This window comes from Lissotriton vulgaris, chromosome 6 (genome assembly GCF_964263255.1).
Source record: "Lissotriton vulgaris chromosome 6, aLisVul1.2, whole genome shotgun sequence".
Lineage (NCBI taxonomy): Eukaryota > Metazoa > Chordata > Amphibia > Caudata > Salamandridae > Lissotriton > Lissotriton vulgaris.
Window position 1 is genome coordinate 414,521,410 of NC_141694.1, and position 21,957 is coordinate 414,543,366.

At 41.9% G+C, this 21,957-nt stretch overlaps 1 protein-coding gene across 1 annotated transcript in view; it reads right to left on the reverse strand.

Annotated features, from left to right (window-relative positions):
* Positions 1–6,820: 6,820 nt before the first annotated feature.
* The window catches only part of GCLC (glutamate-cysteine ligase catalytic subunit), a 287,303-nt gene continuing 272,166 nt past the window's right edge, over positions 6,821–21,957 (reverse strand). The window contains exon 16 of the mRNA XM_086926430.1: positions 6,821–8,314. Within this exon, the coding sequence (XP_086782556.1) occupies positions 8,106–8,314 (209 nt within the window). The 3' untranslated portion in view covers positions 6,821–8,105. The remainder of the gene's footprint in view (positions 8,315–21,957) is intronic.

The window sequence follows — 21,957 nt, forward strand, 5'->3', positions numbered from 1 at the left end:
GTGTTGTTTTCAGCTTCGTAGGCATGTTCGAGGGTTTGAGCACCTCAGAATTAGGCTTCTTTGCCTTCGGCACCGAAGATGTAGAAGTGGACGGCTTCGGAGCCGGTGCTTCTTTCGGTTTCGGTATCGATACTTCTTTATGTTTCGGTGCCGGTACGATTTTTGGCTTCAGTACCGAAGGGTCTTTTGGCTTCGGTGCCGAGGTGTCTTTATGTTTCGGTACCGACAGGAGATGTTTACTCTGTGTCGAGGCACTAGAAGGCTTTGTTGGTTTCTTCGAAGCCGGGCTCGATGGCGGGGCTGTCGAAGTGCATTTTCAGGCTCGACTGGACCCCTTGGGCAGAGTGCTGACCTTTGCTTTCGGTTTGGGCAGAGTAGGTGGTGCAGGGGCAGTAGTACTCACGCACTGACCCGATGAAATGGAGTCATCTGAGTCGTCTGCCTCTGATACGATCTGGAGCTCTGGAGAGTCTTCTTCGGGAACGAGGGGAACCTCTTCGTCGAAGATATCCTCCGGTGCTGGGGCTGATCTAATCTCGTGTCGACGGGCCCTGCGATCCCAGATGGTTTTCTTCGATCGGAAGGAAGCACAAGCTGTGCAGGTCGACTCGTCGTGTTCCGGCAATAGGCAGAGGTTACAGACCTCGTGGTGATCGCTATGTTGGAATTTTGCCTGCCATTTCGGGCATTTCTTGAACGGAGTTCTTTCCATGTGGTGTAGGCTGCACAGCATCGATAGGCCTAACGGCCCACTTCGATGACCGGAATGGAAGTTATGTCGTCGAAAAGCCTTGTCTTCGTTGTTGAAGGTAGTTTGTTGAAGTTTGTGGAAGTTCTGCGCTTCGAAGTTGCTGAAAAATGTTTTTCTGGCCAAAGCGGAGAAACTTTCATCCGAACCCAGTGGCAGAAAAAAACAATCTAAGGATCCAGGCCCATGCACACTGTTGTCCAAGGGAGGAGCCACCTATCTCATGACTACAAAGACTTCTTCCAAGAAAACAACAACCTGCAATCATCCGAGCCCAACACCAGGTGGTGGTCTAATGCTAAGGTGTACAATCTGCAGCTCATATGCCTCGAACAAACATGTTACAAGTCCTTTAATGCCAACTACTGTAGTTGAGACTTGGCAGGAAGTGAAACAGATGCCGGAAGAGGCAGAAGCAGGAGAAAGATGTTTGGCTAAAAGCAGGATTTAGACCGAGAGAAGATGAAATTTGGGTTTACAAAGATGAAAGACCAGTAATGCCCGATAGCATGATTTCAGACATGGCACAAATGTACCATGGTGAGGCCCACATTGGTAGAGATGCCATGATTCGTCTCTTTAGACAGACTTGGTATAATCCCAAGTTCAGAATGATAGCTGAAAGCTTGTGCCAAAGGTGTTTGGTATGCCAGCAATTCAATCCAAACAGGAGAACTATTGTACGTTTGGGAACCATAGGACGGGAGGGAAGTCCATTTACAAGGGTTCAGATGAATTATGTGGAATTGCCCCCATGTAACAGACTTGGGTATATTCTTGTAATAATTTGTTTGTTCTCCCGATGGGTGGAAGCTTTCCCTACGAGGAGGAACGATGGCTTGACTGTTGCCAAACTGCTTTTACGTGAAATATTACTGCGTTTCGGTTTCCCAGTGACGATTGAGACAGATCGCGGACCTCATTTCCAAAACGAGCTCATGCAAAGGATCTGTGAAGCTCTGGACATTCACCAGAAGCTTCATTGTGCTTACAGACCTGAGGCTTCAGGGGTAGTTGAGCAGGTGAATGGAACAATTAAGAACAGAATTGCAAAAATGTGTTTAGCAACAGGACTCAAGTGGCCAGATGCCTTACTGCTTGTTTTGATGACACTGAGAAGCATTCCTGACAGGAAAACTGGACTAAGTCCACATGAGATTTTGATGGGCAGGGTGATGAGGCAGGCCTATGTACCTGTTGATAAGTTGTTGACAATTAATGATGAAATCATACTGGATTACTGCAAAAATCTGTCTGATGTAGTAACTTCTGCTCATGATCTATTCCCTGGAGACTGGGTTCGAGTACATCGCAGAAGAAACTGTTTGGTGCCTCGGTGGTAGAAACCACACCAGGTTATTTTGGTCAGTACCACTGCAGTAAAGTGTGCTGGACTGAAGAGGTGGGTGCATGCGAGCCACACCATTCGTGTGCCTGCACCTGAATACACGTAAGATGGTGAAAGTACACCGGACTCTGAAGCTGAACCAGAAAGAACTCCAGATAATGAAGATCTACAGGAACATCGACATCTGGAAGTATCAAAAGCCAGTTCTGCGTCTGAAGGTGAAGGTGAAAGGGAGGTTGTGGAGATACCAAATTCTGAAGATCAATCTGAAGATCGAGAATTGGTAAAGACGGACTAAAGACGCAAAATAAAGTGAAGACAAGGTTGTTGAAGAAGAGAAAACTGAAGAGCAGTCTGGAAACTGAAAGCAGGAACGAAAATCCTGAGACTGGGGGAGAGGAAGTAACCCACGATAAGGATGAGATTCCAAGTACCAGTTATGAAGGTGTTCCTAACAGAGTAACAGCAAAGAAAGCTAAACTTGATGAAGAAAAAGACATTGTGAAAATTATAATCAATGACACAGTTGAAGATACTGAAAGTGAGTCTGATGACAGTGCAGACGAATCTGCATTCAGAAAGAGTCCAAGGAAAAGAGCTGGGAGAGTGGAGCATAATACAATGGAGCCAAAGACTAAGAAAGTCTGTAAAGAAGATAATTGGCCTAAAGAAACTGATGGACTGAGATTAAAACTAGTGAACAAAGCAAAAGAGCCGGAAGAGCAAGTGAATGTGATCAGTAGCCAGCAAGAATCACTGGGAAAGAAGATAGAAATTGTCCAAAGGCCAAAAAGAGTAAGACGACCGAATCAGAAGTACAAATCACCTGAGTGAACATACATTGTCCTACCGCCCATTGTTGAAGTCAATAGCAGCCAAGAAAACCTGTACTGCTCAAAGATGATTGGGAAAAGTGAGTAAAGAAGTCAATTTAAGGGAAAAAGTGAAAGGTGGTCAAAGTATATGATATTAAGTAAAAGCCTGAAGTCCTGTGAGACGGACATTGTAAATATAGGCGAGGTCGGAGTTGACATAGGGTCGAAGAAAACCTGTTAGAAAAACTAACCATAGTGTAATTTAGAATAGAATTGACACAAGGTCGAAGAAATCTTGTAAGTGAATCGCTTGTTGTGTAACTCATAGGTGACGCTAGGTCGAAGAAACTGGGTTAGGAAAAATGGCTACCAGTAACCATAAAACAAAATGTTCTATTTTTAGAAATGGTGTAGATGCTGCTCTATATGTATGGGATTATTGATAATATTATGGGCGATTTTAGCTATTGTTATTCCTTTTCAAGACAGTTTAACGAAATTGAAGCCAAATGTGAGTTTAAATAAAACAAGTGTGAAAGTGGAAGTTCATGAGACCCAGGTGCATCAGGATAAGTCTATTAGTGACTACACGAAAAACACATTTTCAAAATTATTACTGGAGTATGTTAAAACTATGAATGTCGATGACTTATGTCTGTGTAAAATTGCCTGCATCAGTGTCAGAAGGGGTGACTTATCACCACCTTCCTCTTACACATGGAGTGACTTGTAGTGTAATTGCAAGCTTATTCTATCAGACTGGGAAATTGGAATATCACTATTCAAATGTGGATGAAATTTTTGCTAAGTTAAAAATTGATAGTGTTTTGAACAAAAAGAAACCTGCAAAAGTGATGGGAGAGAATTTCTTAGAAATAGATGAGCTGACACATGAATCTTTTCTAAAATTTAATAACAATTTGACATGTAAAATGAGAATTGAAGAGAAACATTTTTGTATATGGTTGAAGAAAGAAGGATTGCTTACAAAAGAAATGAGAAAGTAACACATGAGAAATCAAAATATTGGTCCTTTAACAATGAAAATCTTGATGATAGAAATGTGAATGTGGCTATAAACATTGATACTCCAAAGTTAGGGAAATGTTGTATTAGGTGAGACAATACTTTGTATGACAATTATTTTGTGGGTGCAAGTCAATGTAAAGATACCTATAGAATTATAGGGGGTTGGGGATTTAAAGAAGATGACCCTGTTTTTCCAGGTATATATTTTATTTGTGGGAACAGAGCTTACTATAGGTTACCTGACCAATGGTATGGGACCTGTTATGTGGACTTGCTTTGTCCTAAAAAATTTCATGTAGATAGAGGTACTAATGGAAAGCATGAGAGAGGTAAAACATTAAGTCGTAAAAGGAGAGTGTGATGGAAATAATAGGTGATGTCTTCGGAGCACTGATACAAGCAGTGGGAATTTCGTTTAATGCAAATAGAATCCGAAAATTGTCCACAATAGTTGATCGTTTGTCAAGACACAGCAGGAGGTTTCCTGATGGTTGATACTGAAATTGTTGCTATGAGAGCTATGGTAATGCGAAATCGACTTGCCCTGGATATAATTTTAGCAAAAGAGGGAGGAGTCTGTGGAATTTTGAAAGTGCAACATTGTTGTACTTATATTCCAGATAAAAGGCAAAATCTTGAGAAGTATATTACAAATATTACAGATTTACATAAAGAAATTGAACCACTGGAGGTTGAAGGTGTTCTGGAAAAATTAGGTAGAAGCTTTACAGCAGTTAAGCATTGGTTACAAGAAATAGGTAGTTCAATTATAGGTAATATACTAATCCCGATAACAATTTTAGTAATAGTGATCTTCTTGATAAGGTTGTGCTGTATATACAAAGGTAGAAAGAGACTTTAGAAAGGCAATAAAGAAGACAATTCAAGAGCGAAATGCAAGGGGAAAGAGAAATGAATGAAATAGAAATGGAAAAAATTAGAGAAAAGATTTTTAAAGAGACAAAGGAGAAAGATACTAGCGTGTAGATTGTACTAATATAAAAGAATTTGAAACATGTTCTGCTAAATTCTACAAAATTTTGAGAGATGTTTGGTAATAGAATCACCAGGTGAGGGAATTGATGGAGCGAGGTGGCAAAAGCAAAATTTTGTGTACCCCTCGTGAAGTCAATGTTCCATAACGTTAACTTTTACTAATGGTGTGTTGTGGTAAATTAATCAACCATAGTATAAGATGCACACAAACACACGTGGGAATACTAATTTTGCCTGCATGAAGCAATATAATCAGCTCATTTGTATTGTTATTGTGATGTGAACTAATGCACAGCCTAAATATAAATAAACGCAGCATGATTGTGCTCATTATACACGTTTTTTGTGCTAGAAAGTCATCGGATATGTAAGTATAAAACGCATTCATGTGGCTTATCAGCTAGGTAATAACTAATGGGGAAACATTAGAATGGTGGGAGATTAAAAAAAAGAGCTTCAGTTCTATATTTAACATGAATTTGTGTTTGTTTCTACGATAGCTCATAAAGTGGCCTCTGAGGCCTAGTGAAAACATGGCTGCTGTGGTAAACTGCGAGCGAGTGCTGGACTGCAAGTGAGAGTGAGCTGCCTGTGCTCAGATGGGAAGTTCAAGGCTACAGCGCCCTAGAAGTCAGGATGGGTGCCAAAACATGGACATTCGTGTTCTCAACGTGGGAAAGAACTGTAAAGTTACTAGTCGAGGATGTGACGAGGCCAAAGACTTTCCTAAACAATACTTCTTTATAATTCTGCTGATTCACTGTGAACATGATGCTGTAATTGTGAGATGCTCACCCTCCCCAAAAGTGCCCAATCAGAACCCGAATTGGTGATGTTAGATACTTTTTAGACAGATTAAGTTAGGAAATTAGTGTATAAAAACCCCTGATTTTGTGTTGAAGTATCGCTCCTTTCGATTTCATCTTGAAGTGCTGTCGGATTGCAGATCGATTGAAGGATAAGATGAGGGCGTTAGTTAGGGATGTTAGGAGAGAATGAATTTGGAACCATCTGTTTCTTTGCTAAACTTCCCACTGAACTTTAAATAAATGTCTATTTTCCGAGCTCTAAAATAAATGATAATTTTTTAAATAAAGTTTAAAGACATTTTCTTGAATAAAGAATTAATAAATGCCTAAATATCAGACATGCAAAAAATTAGCTTTTAATAAAATGGAAAATTAAAGCTGGTCTTGTATTTTCCTACGTCTATTTTCTTACTAGCAGGTTCATCGCCACTATGGTGGTGTGTCGGAATAAAATTGATATTTGTTGAAAACCATGGTAAACCGCTTTAAACTGCAGGTGTAAATAATAATTAGTTAAGTAGGTTTAGACTCTCCGCCAATGTTACAGCATTACTCCTTTGTGTTTCAGAAATCCCTGAAGTAGAGTTAAAGTGAAGAGAAAGTGTGCAGTGTTATGGGCCCCACTGGTGAATGAATATTTCAGGGAAGCGGTGATGCTGGGTTAGAAATTATTTTTGGAAATACCGCTGCAATAAATACACAGGCAGCTGTCTGCCACTGCCTCTCAGCCAGGAAAGGCAACATATATCAGCCATACAAGGGGGGGGGGGACACGAGGGACTCCTCATACAACATAACCTACTCATAGGGTGCTACATTGTAAGAATATAAAAAATCTGGAAGGAGTTCCATGTCGCTATAAAGTCAGTGGGTGCTCAGATTATGCTTTTATGTGGCCATGGAACTCCTTGGTGTCTTGTATCATTGTTATATGGTTCAGTTGTGGGTACCTTATCCTTTAAAACATTCTACATGTCAGGATGAAATCTCCTGCCCACAGGGCAAGCGAAAGTCAAAGACAGTAACAGTTGGAATACAACAGTACCTCAAAGTTACTAAATTTCCTGAAAAAAAGTAGCCTGCAGTTTTTTTTTTTATTCGGGTTTTCAGTCGGCAACTGTGTTTCTTCATCATAGGTCTTTTACTGAAAACTATTATGGTCGCTTACAACCTGATTAACACATGGCAATTGAACACTAAAGGGGCAATTTAAATCTCTGTTAGCACATCAAGACACACAGCTTTTAATGCATTCATATTACAGATTTTTTAAGGTATGTGTCTAACTCCCTAAATAATTCTTCTCTATCAGCTGATATACAATTGAGCACAACATCAGTCTCATATCGATTTGTATGAATAGCCTATTTATCATTCTCAATGATATTAAAAGCAAAATGTTGCATCAACATTTTTCCACTGTAAATAAAAGCTTCAACGCCAGACTAAACTCTACCCAAATTAAGATCAGAGAAGAAAGGCAATAATGGCTTCAGAAATACAAAATAATGTGTTATTAATGGCAATGAATACAGTAGACCCAAATGTCTAAGCTGAATTAGTCACATAACAATTTCTTGAATTGTCTATTAAAAACAGCGTTGATGCTTTTGACACCAGCAGCAAATAATATTTTGCTGTTGTACAATTAAAAACCTTTCCTTGCAGAACAAAATGACTATGGGTAACTAGCCTAAATGTTTCAAAGAAACACAAAATACCTAAAGTAAAACAATAATGCATCAATTCTGTGCATGTGCTGTGCAGATCGTACTGTTAGACTAAAGTCTTAGGGAAAACAAAGGAATGTAATTAAGATCCTGAGGTCAACATTCCTCCCACAAACATGTTATTACAAAATGACCTTTCTAATAGACTATCCTCCAAATGGTCCACTTGAGAAAGAGGCAAGGATAAAGCCAATACATATACATTTGCTAAATTTCCTGGAAATCATGAGTTGGATTTGAAAAAGGTACAACCATCAGTACATTTCAGTAAATGGTTAACGTTCAGTGTTTAAAAAGCATATAATGTACAAATACGGGTACGCTACATTTACAAAGCTATAAGACAGTGATTGAGTTTACATACAAAATGTACAGGCTGGTTCACAATAACTTTTGATACAGTGTTATTAAAATACATTGGTAATCTTAAAAATAGTTTACTATTTACACATACACTGTATAAACAAACTATGAATATACCTTAAGGATGCCGACAATTATTTCTTTCGGCAAACTGGACCAATTAATAGTGCAAGATATGCCCAACTAGCCTTACATCAAGAAAATAAAGTGGTTTTCAAAAGAGCTCTCACACAGCCATGAGAGAATGCATACACTACACTAGGCTTGCTAAAAAGAAACTGTTTGATTTGCACTTAATTTTATTTTGTTAACAGATATTCCGTGCAATTCTGGACATTCAGCCTGCTCATTTGCTATTTGGTTGCACTTCACAATAAGGTCATAATTGATTTTATCCGTGATAAAACTATCTTGCTTGTAGTCCGGATGATATGCCACAAACTCTCTCATCCAGCGTGCGACAGTCATCAATTCCCCTTTGAAAACAAGACAACACCAATATTAAAATATAGACAGGTTAAAAAAGGCACTGCTTCACATACGAACACCACTTATTCACTTCAATAAAATATTTAGAGAACACTTCCAGAATGTTAGATTCTGTGATTTACTGCCTTTGATGATCAAAAATCATTACACTGTAAACCTCAGATAAAACCATTAAAAAATGTTTTTAATTATGTATGTGATGCCAGAAAAAGCAGTTCATAGCAATAAAACTACAAAAGAAAATCCATATTTTAGTGCCATATGTTTAACAATTCTCCTGCAAACAGAAAATCTTCTGCTCTGAGAATAGGAATTAGGAAATAAGGTCAAGGCATCTAAAGAATTCCCATGAGATATTTTTCAGTACAGTCCACAGATAGCCCTTCTCTCATGTTTTTAAGAGTGAAATTAGAGGATGATCAGTGTCAGCATGATGCTGTTGGTGTGGGGAGTAATACCATCAGAAGCCCCTAGCGTCAATGAGAGGATAAGGAAACGTGAGGTAAAGGTTTCTCTGCAGAAGGCTGTTCCTAACAGATCAGTTCTTTTGAGTAAGGCAGCAGGATATTGAAATAGGTTGAGGCTGAGCATATTTAATTATGTGGTTTTATATAGCATTGGCATTATTCAAAGCTTTAGAGAGTTTTACAAAAGAAACAGATCATTACATAAGACATTTAAGGAAAATGCTACTTACCCTGAAAGTATCTGTTCTTAGCAACCCTAAAGGGCAGGACCTTGTGTAGGACTTGCAAGGGGAATTTCCCATTTGTGGAGTTGTTGATGTTCCTGTCGAGGTCTGCAAATACACTGTCCACCCCTGGAAGCTGTACTGCCATGAGGCTAATGTTGTGGCAGAGTACCCAATGCCAAAAACCACACGTCCAGGATGGGCTTGAGAGCACCATCCCATTTGGGGATAATAAAGCCGAGAGAAAAGTCACCACTCCCTTGTTATTCAAGGGCACCCTCAGACTATTTTTTTTTTAAAGGAGGAAGTGCACATCTTCCTAAATGAGAGTGAGTTGTTCTTTGCTGAGACGTGTGTGTACTTGGTAGCATTTTGGGAGGGGATGTGTATAGTTTGAGATAATAGCAGTGTTGGACCACCACTAGAACCTACTGGCTGGATGTGAATGGTTACCCAATGAGAGATGATCTCATGTATCCTTTAACCCAGGGTGTAGTTTGCGTAGTAGCACGTAGCTACACAAAGTGCACTTCACACTACGCCAACTACGTAGTGCGGTAGGGAAAATGCTGTTTGCACTGACTGCACAGTGCCGGATGCTTGTCCGCACTGTGCAATCATAGCAAACAGCATCTTGCACAGTGCAATCGGTCGTTTTCTGCGGCTCTAGTAGAAGTGTACTCGAGCGGCAGCTTTCTCAACGCGGACTGGTGGTTTCTCATTGCGAGTGGTCACGAGCATACGCGACCACTCGCAATGAGAAACCTGACCTCCCCTCGTTGAGAATCTCGCGGGGAGGGTTATTTTCCACACTCGCGGTTGCCAACTTAACGTTGAGGACCACGAGCAAGCAAACAATGCCCGCTACGTGCTTTTGCACTGTGCTACGTGCAATTTGCGTAGTGGCTCAAACTACGCACGCACGCTCCGCTAGTGTAGCGTAGTCCTACGCCCAGGGTTAATATCCTTCCACCAAAACAGGATGTGGGATCAGAGGGAGGCAGGGCAAGTCATTCTTTTGAGCTGGCAGCTACTTTGCTGGAGCAATATTTGCCCCTGCTCCTGTAGAAGCCTTTGTCTTATACCCTCCAGCTTGCTGGTGGAAGGGCTGCCGCTGCTTCTGGTAGGAGGGTGGTTTCTAAGGTGCTTTAGCTTCTCCCCTGGGCTACGGTTTACGAAAGGGGCCCATGTAAGAAGTGGCGTGCTGGAATTGCGGTGTCCTTAACTTTTTTCCCCACAATCTGGTCAACCTGAGGCCAATCTATATCTAGAGTAAATAGTTCACATACACTTTCCAAACATATACACACACATATATACTCCGAGTTTATATTTCCTCCCTAAGATTCATAAGCAAGTCACACCTACTCCTGGTTTCCCCATTATTTCTGCGATTGGAAGTATGAATGAAAACATATAAAAATATGTAGACTTGTTTTTGCAACCCCACATGACCAATCTAACGTCTTACCTAAAGGACAATACAGACTTCCTAACTAAAATTATGGATGCGAAATGGTGTGCAAATTATCTATTCCTAGTAATGGACATCGAATCATTATATACCTCTATTAATCACCATCAGGGTATTAATGCTTGCAATTTTTATTTGAGCAAACGTGATATATGTTTTCGTGACCACAATGTAATGTTGATGGAAATGATCAGAATCTGCCTCACCTCAAATTTCTTCCGTTTTCATGGTAACATCTACCAACAGCTGCGTGGTGTGGCGATGGGCTCGTGCTTTTCTCCCAGCTACTCATGCTTGCATGTGGGTTGGTGGGAGGAGCACGAGCTCAGGACCGCGCATCAGCGTTGGTTGCCTAACATAGTCAACCATTGGCGATTCATTGATGATGTGTGTATAATCTGGAAGGGGACAGCAGAGGAGGCATTATCTTTTGTACCTGATCTAAACACTAACACACTCAATCTAAAATTCACAGCTTCTATAACTTCAGAAATGGCAGAATTCCTTGATGTGCAGATGTTCATAAAAGATGACAAACTTGAGACCCGACTACACCGCAAATCTACACGGGCAATTCAATTCTTCATGCCCGGAGTGCCCACCAACTACATACTATTAAAAATATCCCTTATGGGGAATTTATTCGTATCTGTAGAATTTGCAGTGACGCCATATCACTTGATCATTGTTTAAATGAATCCAAACAATGCTTTTTGAATAGGGGATACTCTGAAAACACTCTGGATCAAGCTTTAATTAAGGCTAGATCGCGTGATCGTAAATCCCTACTTGCACCTAAAAAGTCTGGCAATATTAGCTCAGAGTGCTCAGTAAGACTCATTACAACTTTTGTGCACAAGAGCGTAAAATACGGCGTATCATCTGTAAGGAATGGCCAATAATACTAACAGATGTCATTCTAGGACCCATTTTACCTGTTACACCTAACATAACTTTCAGGAGGGCACCTTCAATGTGTGACGCATTGGACAAACCATCACCTGAGGTCTCCGCGAAAAAACCTTGGTATCATAAAACTGCATTTTTTAAGTGCACTTCTTGCCGTGCATGCACATTTGCAAAAAACAGCACCCACTATATGACTGCATTTAGTGAGGTTCCCGTGCCTATTCGAGAACATCTAACCTGCAGGTCAGAATATGTAATATATAAATTGAAATGCACCTGCAACCTCGAATACATAGGTAGCACAAAACTCCCTTTGCATAAACGCATCTTGCAGCACATACAAGCCATCATTAACAGTGATGACAACTACCCCGTGGCAAGACATTTTTGATCTGTACCTAAACTACTAAAAGATCTTGAATACACTGTCTTGTGCTCAGTACCCCAGCCCGGAAACAAAAAACACCGGGACAGGTCATAGACAGAAGTAGGACTGGCAGAAATACCCAGGGCTTTAAGTGTGATGAAAAAACAGGGAGGGGGTGGGTCTCATAAGGGGTGTGGCCGATGTAATTAAGGATGTGCCTTAAAACACATAAGCTAAAAAATATCGGTGCCTAGCATAGCATCCCGCCAGAAAAATGTGCTGTTTGTCATTGTATCCAGATAAATAATACGAGTAACAATACACATACAACAACCGAGAACTATTAGCTTTGTCAATTGTGGTCAGCTGCTAACCTAAATAAGCAACAACTTTGGTTTCTTTGTACAGAACATTGAAAATGCTTCAGTTCTGGAATGATGAGACTGTGAAAGAACAAGAACGTGTCTCTTTGAAGGCACTGAAGCGTGGTACTGCTGCAGCAGTAAGATTTTGTTGGTCACCATGAGCCCAATAGAGACCCGTCGTATTTGCCCGGTGCCAGAAGTAACCCCATCTTGCTGACCTGTGAACTGGTGGCCTTCAGGTTTGATGCAGATCCCCGCTGTTGGTGCATTAACGCACTGAGTTGATCGACTGGCTGGCTTTCCACTTCCCATTGTGATGCCTCCTGGGCGGCTGTACCTTCTCGCTGCGCCTGGCTCACACTGACCTCAGAAGTACAGCAGGCGCACAAGACACTATTTAAAAACAGGGACATTTATTATTTTATCCCGGACGCTGTACAAAAACCGAGACATTTCTTTAATTTGAAGCAAAGTGTCAGGACATTGCTCCAAAAACCGGGACTGTCCGGGGAAAACCAGGATGTCTGGTCACCCTATCCACAGTGCGTCCCTCGGGTGCTGCGGAGGAAGACCTTACCTGTTCCCCTGCTTGCACCCTTTGTGGGTGCAGCGGGAGCCAGCATTGCTCCATCCCCACAGGAACAGTTTTCTTTTACCCTCCCCCTGGGTAGGAGCAACTCAAAGCATATACCTGCCCGAAAGTGCAGGCAGGAAATGGTTTTGTTCTTTCGCCGGAGGGCAGCAGCTTTGACCAGGTGGGAGAACAGTAAAATATATTGTGTCCCAGGGTTTGGGGCAACATCACTGCGTCAACCCTAGAAAATAGGTCCCCATTAATTACTACCTGTGGACCCCGTACCAGGTGGTATTTTTAAAAGGTACACGAGTCAGCACTTTTTTTTAAGGTCGAGCCTAGCGGCAGCACGCATATGCATTTCGCTCTGTGAGGCATGTAATTTAAGGTCTGCACTATAAGCCCCGCCCACTCTCCTCCCATATTTTTTAATTGACTTGTGCCATTGTTCTTTGTGAACGCTGGCTTCAGATTCATCATGAGGCTTGTCAGTCCCTCCTTGGTACCGCCTTGTCTCCTTTAGTTACCGCCCCTAAGGGCTGGACCTTTTACTGGCGTTACATGCTCTGCTTTATAAGTTGGTGAGCACTATTTTCCTTAATGCTCTTCCCCTATTCCACACACGACATCGCGACACGCCTACTACCGTATGTATGTAAATGACTACCTGCTCCGCTTTAACTATAGGGTTCGCATTCATTTAATTTGCGGGGCAGTCCGTTTCAGTTTAGCAGCCGCGCTTATTTAAGTAATTATTTTACAGGCGCCCGCTTTCACATTAGCGGCCATGCTTATTTATTTAATTAATTGATAGCGCGGGTCACTTTCACTACAGCGGGCACGCGCAACATTTCCTAATTTATTTTTACTTTGCGTGAAAGCGCATAATATGCGCGTTTGCTTTAATATTGTCAGTGCCCCTTTGTTTAGACGCTGCCCACTGTAACCTGAATACGGTGAGCAGTGTCTAAATAAATGGGCGTGGCCAACATTAAAGTGCTCTCACATTTGCGAGAGTTTGAGCTATTGGCATTCTCCATTTGGCTGAACAGAAATCCTCCTCTAGTAGATTGGGAAAATACGCCCTTTTTCACCTTGAAGTTTCCCTGAATCCAGGTAATGTTCTATTCCTATATATATACACATTTATCCTCATGTGATAGCTACATCTATGGGAAGACTAAATTCATAGAAGGAAAAAATATCGGAATATGCCTTTTGGTCCTTCTTAAAATAATGTCGTAAACCCTAACTGAGTTCATCAAATGTAGACATATAGGAAAATCCTCATTGTCCCCATATTAGCCTTTTGTCAGTATAGCCAAATCCCTATACTATCATTCCCCTGAGGGACATTCACTCTGATCCCTCCATAAACTAACTGGGCAGGCACTCTTATAATCACTGCCACCCCAGGTATATGAAATTCTATGAGGTGCTAATATATGAATTGAATTGAATGAATGATCTGGAACAACCACTATGGAATGAATGACTGATTGTCTAGAATGTAGAATTGAATCTTTTGTCTTCACCTAGGCCTCTATCCTTGTCCGGCCTTAAGTCCCCGATTGTGGGGAACTATATCCTGGGAGCCATCATATGTCATCAGAGCCATGACACTTGATTTAATAAACTTATGAAAATAAATGAACTTTGTGTGAACAACTATGCAAATAAATATGTATGAGATTACGGAGTCATCTAATATTAGAAAATGTGTTTAATTTTCAGCGTGTGTGTTCCCCTCCTTCGCTGTATCTCCTTGCCCTGACGAAGGTGCCTCAGCGCTACCTCTAAGAACGGCAGTATTTGAGTCCTTGTGGACAACACTACATCATCCAATCTGCCTTCTTACCTCTGCACCCCCGTCCATGCAACCATAATTTCATTTCTTAGTTGCAGGCCATGCTAGATTCATCCTAATGAATTGTTTGAAAGTGTGTGATTTTGATTGATCCCTTGAAGGTGTGAGTGTCTGTTAAGTCCCCTGAATTGCCCTGGAGTGAGTGGAACACTGAACATTATACATTTGTCTTTTTCCCCTTGTGACACGAATAAGTGCACTGATCTCATCCATTAATCCCTGTATATGTATTTATTGAATGTTTTTTTTAGAAATGTCTAACTGTATAAAAATAAATAAAAATATATATTTTCTATAAAAAGCATGGACTGATTTACACATGATTGATGTCTTTGGCTCTGATGTACTGTTAACACTGCTCCCCCCATAACAGATGTGGATCCTTTAAAGGACCGTTAGTATTATACTCCTTCTCTTTTCTATTTACATTGTTTTGATCCCCTCCCTTCCTGCCTACATCATTCATCCTATTGGGGAACCCCCTTCTATTGTGTATTAAAAATAACAATGCCTTATATATATGGGTTTTGTTTAAAACACATAAACGAAAGGTATTGTCATTTACAATGCCAATCACTTAAACGCTCACACAAGCTAGACCTATTGCATTGAAAATGCTTGTTTTCTTTTCAACTTTGCCTCTTACGTTCTTTTTGCTGTTTCTTTTTTAGGACTCTGGACTGAGTCGCGACTCCCAAGATGGCTGCCACCACTTTCAGGTATATGTACTGCCAGCCAATCAGACTAAATAAGGAGGTGGGTCAGCAATTTTTCTTTTCTACTAGCCAATCAGATCTCAGCAGGAGTTTTGCCGGCTCAACGGAACCTCCACAACATATTTACTTTTTTTTTTACCCAAGATTTCTCCAAAACGAATAAACAGATTTACAGCAAAATACAAAAAGCAACCTTTCTTGACCAAGCTCTAGCTTTCTGTCAAATTTGGTGTACATCTGTTCAGCGGTTTGGGCTGTAGCTGTGTCTAAAGTATGGAAAAACATGTTTGGGACCACTTTTGACAGCTTACCTGGATATCTTACATTGGCAAACTAGTCAAAAAGTAGCACTTTTTTCAAAAGTTTTGTGAAGATTTGTCAAACAGCACCAACGTTATTAGAAACACTAAAAAGGCACTTCCTATGGAAACACAATCCTAACTATACTGCCCAGTGGTGTCTGCCACAGGTTAATTAGTATAAATTTGAAATGTTTCTTTTTGAAGTGACAGACCATTCAAGCTTCACTCCTGTAGTCTATTTAATGCCACTCAGAACCCCTCAGTGAAAAATATCCCAGTAATTCACTGTTGCTCATATATAACTGTAGATGTACTTATCAACTGGATAGCGCTTTATCACAGTCAAGACAACTATTCTAGGGTATCCAACCCATTTTAAAGAAAAACATGGTCTACTTCCCGAGGACAATATTTTCTGAGGAGACAAAAAGTTGTTTTTCTATACACAGAGGATCCATCTCACAGGAGTTCTGTGCATCTAGGCTTAAAAAGCAGAAGGACCTAGTTTTGCAAAAGTAGAAAATAAAGGGATGTTCAATTTTGTGGCCACTTAATATTGCAACTCATAAAATTAATTATTCTGCATGAAATTTGGTAGGCTGTTAGCCCAGTGTACAAATGTCATATTTCATGCAGCTCTGACAAAGAACAAAATGAAATGGAGGGGGTTTAAGAAAATCTTCAATTGCCAAAAACTTGCAGCAGTTTACTGCTCTGCACAACACTTCGCACGCTCATTTTAATATTTTCAGTTATATGAAAATCTGTCATGGGATGGGGTGTGGGGGGGGGAAGACACCTAATGGGATGGTACAATGAAGGGAAAAAAGGAAAATGCTACTTACCAGTATGCATCTGTTCTTGGCATGTAGAGCAGCAGAGATTAATACTTGTGCATAGATCGCTATATGGTGTTGGGCTTGGGTGCTTGCACCTTGTTGTCTTGGAAGAAGTCTTTGTAGTCACGAGATAGGTGACTCCTCCCTTGGACAATAGTGCGCATGGACATCGACTCCATCCTTAGATTATTTATCGCCATGATGGGAAATTATGGAGTTTGTAAGAAATAGAAAAGATGTCCATGTGAATGTATCCAAGTAAGATAACACTGGAACAGATACAGGTTCCGGGGAGGTGGGTGGGCATATTAATCTCTGCAGCACTACATGCAAAGAACAGATGCATACTGGTAAGTAGCATTTTCCGTTCAAGGCATAAAAGCTGCAGATTTCATACTTGTGCATAGTCTGTACATTAGTTTCTCCAGTAGCGGTGGTCACCTGTATCGATTGCAGTGGTTTGAAAAAGTTTTTTAAGAACAGCCTGGCCTACAGAAGCTCGTTGCTTTGCAAGCACATCTACACAATAAGTGTTTGGTGAAGGTGTGTGTAGTAGACCATGTGGCTGCCTTACATAAATCTTCTAGGGGAATGTTCCCTAAGAATGCCATGGCAGCCCCTAGTTTGCGTGTTGAATGTGCTCTAGGGGGAATTGTTAATGTGCGTTTTGCTTTGTGATAGCATATTTGAATGCATTTGACTCTCCACCTGGCAATTCCAGCTTTGGAGATGGGATTGCCTTAATGAGGTAGAGAGAAAGCTACAAACAATTGTTTTGTTTTTCTAAAGGCTTTAGTCCGGTCGATATAATAAAGCAGGGCTCTTTTGACATCAAGCGTGTGAAGAGCTCTCTCGGCTACGGAATCAGGGTTTTTGAAAAATACTGGTAATTCTACCGATTGATTAAGATTGAAAGTAGAAATTACTCTGGGAAGGAATTTTGGATTTGTTCTGAGAACCACTTTGTCAGGATGTATTTGTAAGCATGGTTATTGTATGGTTAAAGCCTGGATCTCACTTACTCTCCTAAGAGAGGTGATTGCGACAAGGAAAGCTACTTTCCATGTAAGGAAATGTAATTCGCATTTGTGTAAAGGCTCAAATGGGGGACCCATGAGTCTAGTAAGAACAATGTTTAGATTCCACACAGGAGAGGGTGGCCGTGTGGGTGGAATTATTCTTTTAAGGCCTTCCATAACAGCTTTGATAGCCGGTACTCTAAATCTTGACAAATGTTGTCTATTTTGTAGGTAGGCGGCAAGTGCAGCCAGATGTAATCTTATAGATGAGTATGCCAGGTTGCATCTTTGTAGATGCAGCAAATAGCAAATGATGTTTTGAATTGAAGCATCTAGCGTGTCAATTTTGTAGTTATTGCAGTAAATGACAAATCTATTCCATTTAGCTGCATAGCAAGCTCTAGTTGTGGGGCGTCTGGCTTCTTTATTAATGTTCATACAGTCGGGAGGGAGGTTGAGGTAACTGAACTCTAGGATTTCAGGAGCCAGATCGCTAGATTCAGTTGTGCTGGATCTGGGTGCCTTATGTCTCCATGGTTCTGCGTCAGCAGGTTTGGGGAGAGTTGTAGTTTATGGTGTGGAACTACTGAGAGTTCTAGGAGTGTTGTGAACCATGGTTGCCGTGCCCATGTGGGAGCAATTAGGATCATTTTGAGAGAATGTGGTTTGAGCTTGCGTATTACTAGCGGGATGAGTGGGAGTGGTGGAAAAAGCATACGCCAATCTGCCTGACCAGTTCATCCATATTGCATTGCCTTGGACAACAGGTGTGGGAGCCTGGCAGCGAAGGTTGGGCATTTTGCGTTTGTATGTGTGGCGAACAGATCTATGTCTGGGTGCCCCCACATGTGGAAAAAGGGTTGAAGAACTTGCGGATGAAGTTCCCATTTGTGTACCTGCTAAATCTGATGATTCAACAGATCCACAATCTGATTGTTCACTCCTGGAAGATGTTCTGCCAGAAGATATATATTTTGGGGAATGGCACATCTCTATATGCTTTGTGCCAGTTGCGACAGCTGCAAAGAATGTGTTCCTCCTTGTTTTTGTATTTAATACATTGCTGTCAGTGTGGACTAGGACTGTTTTGTGAAGGAGATGTGCTTGGGAAGACTAACAATAGAAATATTGCTAGTAATTCTAGGTGATTGATGTGGAGCATTTTTTGTTGGGTTGTCCACTTGCCCTGAATTGTGTGGTTTAGGAGATGGACTCCCCAAATGGTGAGTGATGTGTCTGCTGTTAGCACTATTTGTGGAACTGGCTCTAGGAACGGCTGGCCTCTGGAAAGGTTTTGTGTGTTCCACCACTGCAGAGAGCGATGTGTGCGGCTATCCACCAACACCAGATCTGTATGTTGACCAGGAGCCTGGTTCCAATGACGTGCTAGGCATTCTTATAAGGGGCGCATGCAAAGTCTTGCGTAAGGTACAATGAAAAGGCCATTATTCCTATGAGCTGCATAAACACTCGGGCTGGAAGAGTGTGTTGTGGTTGAAATTTGGTGAGGAGGGTTTGCATAGTGGCTATCCTGGCTGGATTGGGGTATTCTAGAGCTTTGGAAGTGTCTACTGTGGCTCTTTGGTACCGATGTAGGTAGGAGGGCTGCAGGTGTGACTTGGTGTAGTTCACTGTGAACCCCAAGTTGTGTAGCAGTTGCATTGTTAGAGAAGTGTGGTGAACACACTGGTGGTGTGACTTGGCTTTTATTAGCCAGTCGTCCAAATATGGAAATACATGGATGTGCTGCCTTCGCAAGTGTGCTTCTGCTACCGCAAGACACTTTGTGAAAACCCTGGTTGTTGTAGTCACCCCGAATGGGAGGACTTTGAACTGATGGTGTTGGCCGTCCACTGTGAACCTTAGATATTTCCTGTGCGCAGTGTGTATGGGAATATGGAAGAAGGCGTCCTTGAGATATAATGTGGCAAGGAAGTTGTTTTGTTGAAGTAATGGAATGACTTGTTGAAGAGTGATCATGTGAGAATGATCTGACTGTATGTAGAAATTGAGAGGTGTGAGGTCCAGTATTGGTCTTAGAGTATCCTCCTTTTGGGGAATTAGAAAATACAGGGAGTGAACTCCTGTTCGTTGATGCTGTATGGGGACTGGTTCTATTGCATGCTTTTGAAGCAGTGAGCGACCCTCCTGCTTAAGAAGCGTCAGATGTTCTGTGGCCATTGTTTGGGCCGTATGTTGGGTGTAGTGGCAGGAAGTTCCATGCAGTAACCATACTGGATACTTTGTCTTACCCACTTGTCTGTTGCGATGGAATCCCAGACAGGTAGGACCTCTAAGAGGCATACCCAGACAGGAGTGGAATGATTGGGGGGGAAGCGTGGGAAAGTCAGTTTGGTACTAAGGGAGCTGCAGGTGTTATTTCACCTGCCTCTGCCCTTGTTGTTGTTCCCCCCCTATAACCTCCTCAATTGTATCCTCTGGAAAAGGATCCCTAGTTGAGACTTTTGTAGGATGAGGAAGGGTGTTCTGTTGTATTTGCTTTGGAGCCTGCCCTATAGAAGGAACGCCGAAACGAGCCTCTGTTAGAAGGTAACTGTAAAGCTCCAATAGACTTGGCAGTCTGTGTCCTTTACCTTTTCTAAAGATGCATCCACTGCAGGGCCAAAGAGGTGCTCCTGGTCAAAAGATGGATTAAGGATGGTATTTTGTACCTTTTGTTTAAAACCAGATACCCATAGCCGGGCATATCTGCGTAGCAAGACATTGGTATTTAGTGCGCTGGACGGGGTGTCTGCTGCGTCGAGAGCACATTTAATAGATGTATTGGTAATACGCTTACCTTCTTGTATAAGGTCATTGGCTTTGTCCTTATATTCTTGAGGTAGGTGTTGGAGGAGGGTTTCCAGCTCCTCATAGTGAGCCCTGTCGTAACTTGCCAGAAGGACTTGTGAGTTAGATATTTTCCACGAGTTTGCAGCTTGAGAAGCCATACGTTTGCCTGATGCGTCTAGTAATTTAGATTCTTTATTAGGAGGTGGTGTGTCACCTGACCCGGGTGTTCGCTCTTCTACGTGTGTTGGCTACAACTAAGGAATCTGACCTTTGATGTATATGGGCTAGGTGGGGGCTGCCTTGTATTTTTTATCTATCCTCGGGTTAAAAACCCTAGCTCTAACTGGGTCTTTAAACACCTCAGGGGCGTGTCTAAATGTCCTTTAAGCATTGGCAAGGTGTGAGCAGATTTTTGTGGCTGGTCAAAAGTTTCAAGAAGTCAGGGTCTGAGTGTAGTTTGACTTTATGGTATGTTGCAGCTCTATTGATTACTTGGACAAAGCCCACATTGTCATCTGGTGGAGATGATTTTGAGGAATAGAAGTCCGGATCATTATTTAGATCAGGATCTGTATTATAGTTATGCCATGGGTCTGGTTCCTGTGGTGGATCATCAGGATCAGTGTCTAATGGCACTATATCATCATCTACTTGCCCATCCCAATGTGCATTGTCACGATCCTGTGGTTGTTGGATAATGTGGTGTTGAAATAAGCAAATTAGGGTTAATTGATGGAGGGGGTGAAGGTGGTGGTGAAGTATTAGTAGCCATATGTAATTTCTTTGCAGGAACTATTGCCTGTGGTAAAAGTTCTGGTTTTGTAGGTGGATTGGTAACTATTTGACCAGTCATTGGATGGATTAAGATGGTGGTTTGCTTTGGATCAGGGAGAAAAAGTTATTCGGTATTGACAGTTTTCTTTGGCGAGGAAGATTTCTCCTTAGGAACTGGTCTTGGCTGGTCCGGTATGGAAGCTTTCCCTGGCTTCGAAGGTGTTTGTTTAGGAGGCTTAGTTATAGGAAGCTTGTCTTTTAGTGATTTCGGCTCCGAGATCTTCTCCGGCTTCTTCGGTGCGGAGAGCTTTTCTGTGTGCTTTGGTGCCGAGAGCTTCTCTGGCTGCTTCAGTGCTGAAGTGTTCTCCGGCTGCTTCGGTGCAGAGAGCTTTTCTGGCTGCTTCGGTGCTGAAGATGACTTTTCGGGACCGGATGGTTGGCTCGAGCCAGGAGGCTTTTGTTTGCCCTTGCCTGTGCCTTCCGACATCTCGTGGCGTCAAGCTCGATGATCCCGGATGGTTGTCTTGCACTAGAAGGATAAACAAGCTTCACAGTCGTCCTCTCGGTGTTCTGGAGGGAGGCAAAGGTTACAAACAGGATGGAGGTCAGAGTGTGGGAATATAGCATCACACTGAGGACTTTTCCTAAAGGGAGTCAGTTCCAGCGGCGTCCGGCTTTACCGGCACGGGTAGGCCCAACGGCCCGCGTCGAAGTTCGCAGGCGTCAAAGTTTTTCGAAGCGGTCGTCGAGGGTGTGCGTCGAAAGAAAACGCAATTGAGACAATACCGTTGGTTAGCGCATCGAAAGAGGGTTTAATAACAACGACACCGACCGGGAGTGCAGCAAGTCACATCCAAACCCGATGGCAGAAAAAAAAATCCAAGGATGGAGTCAAAGCCCATGCGCATTATCGTCAAAGGGAGGAGTCATCCATCTCGTG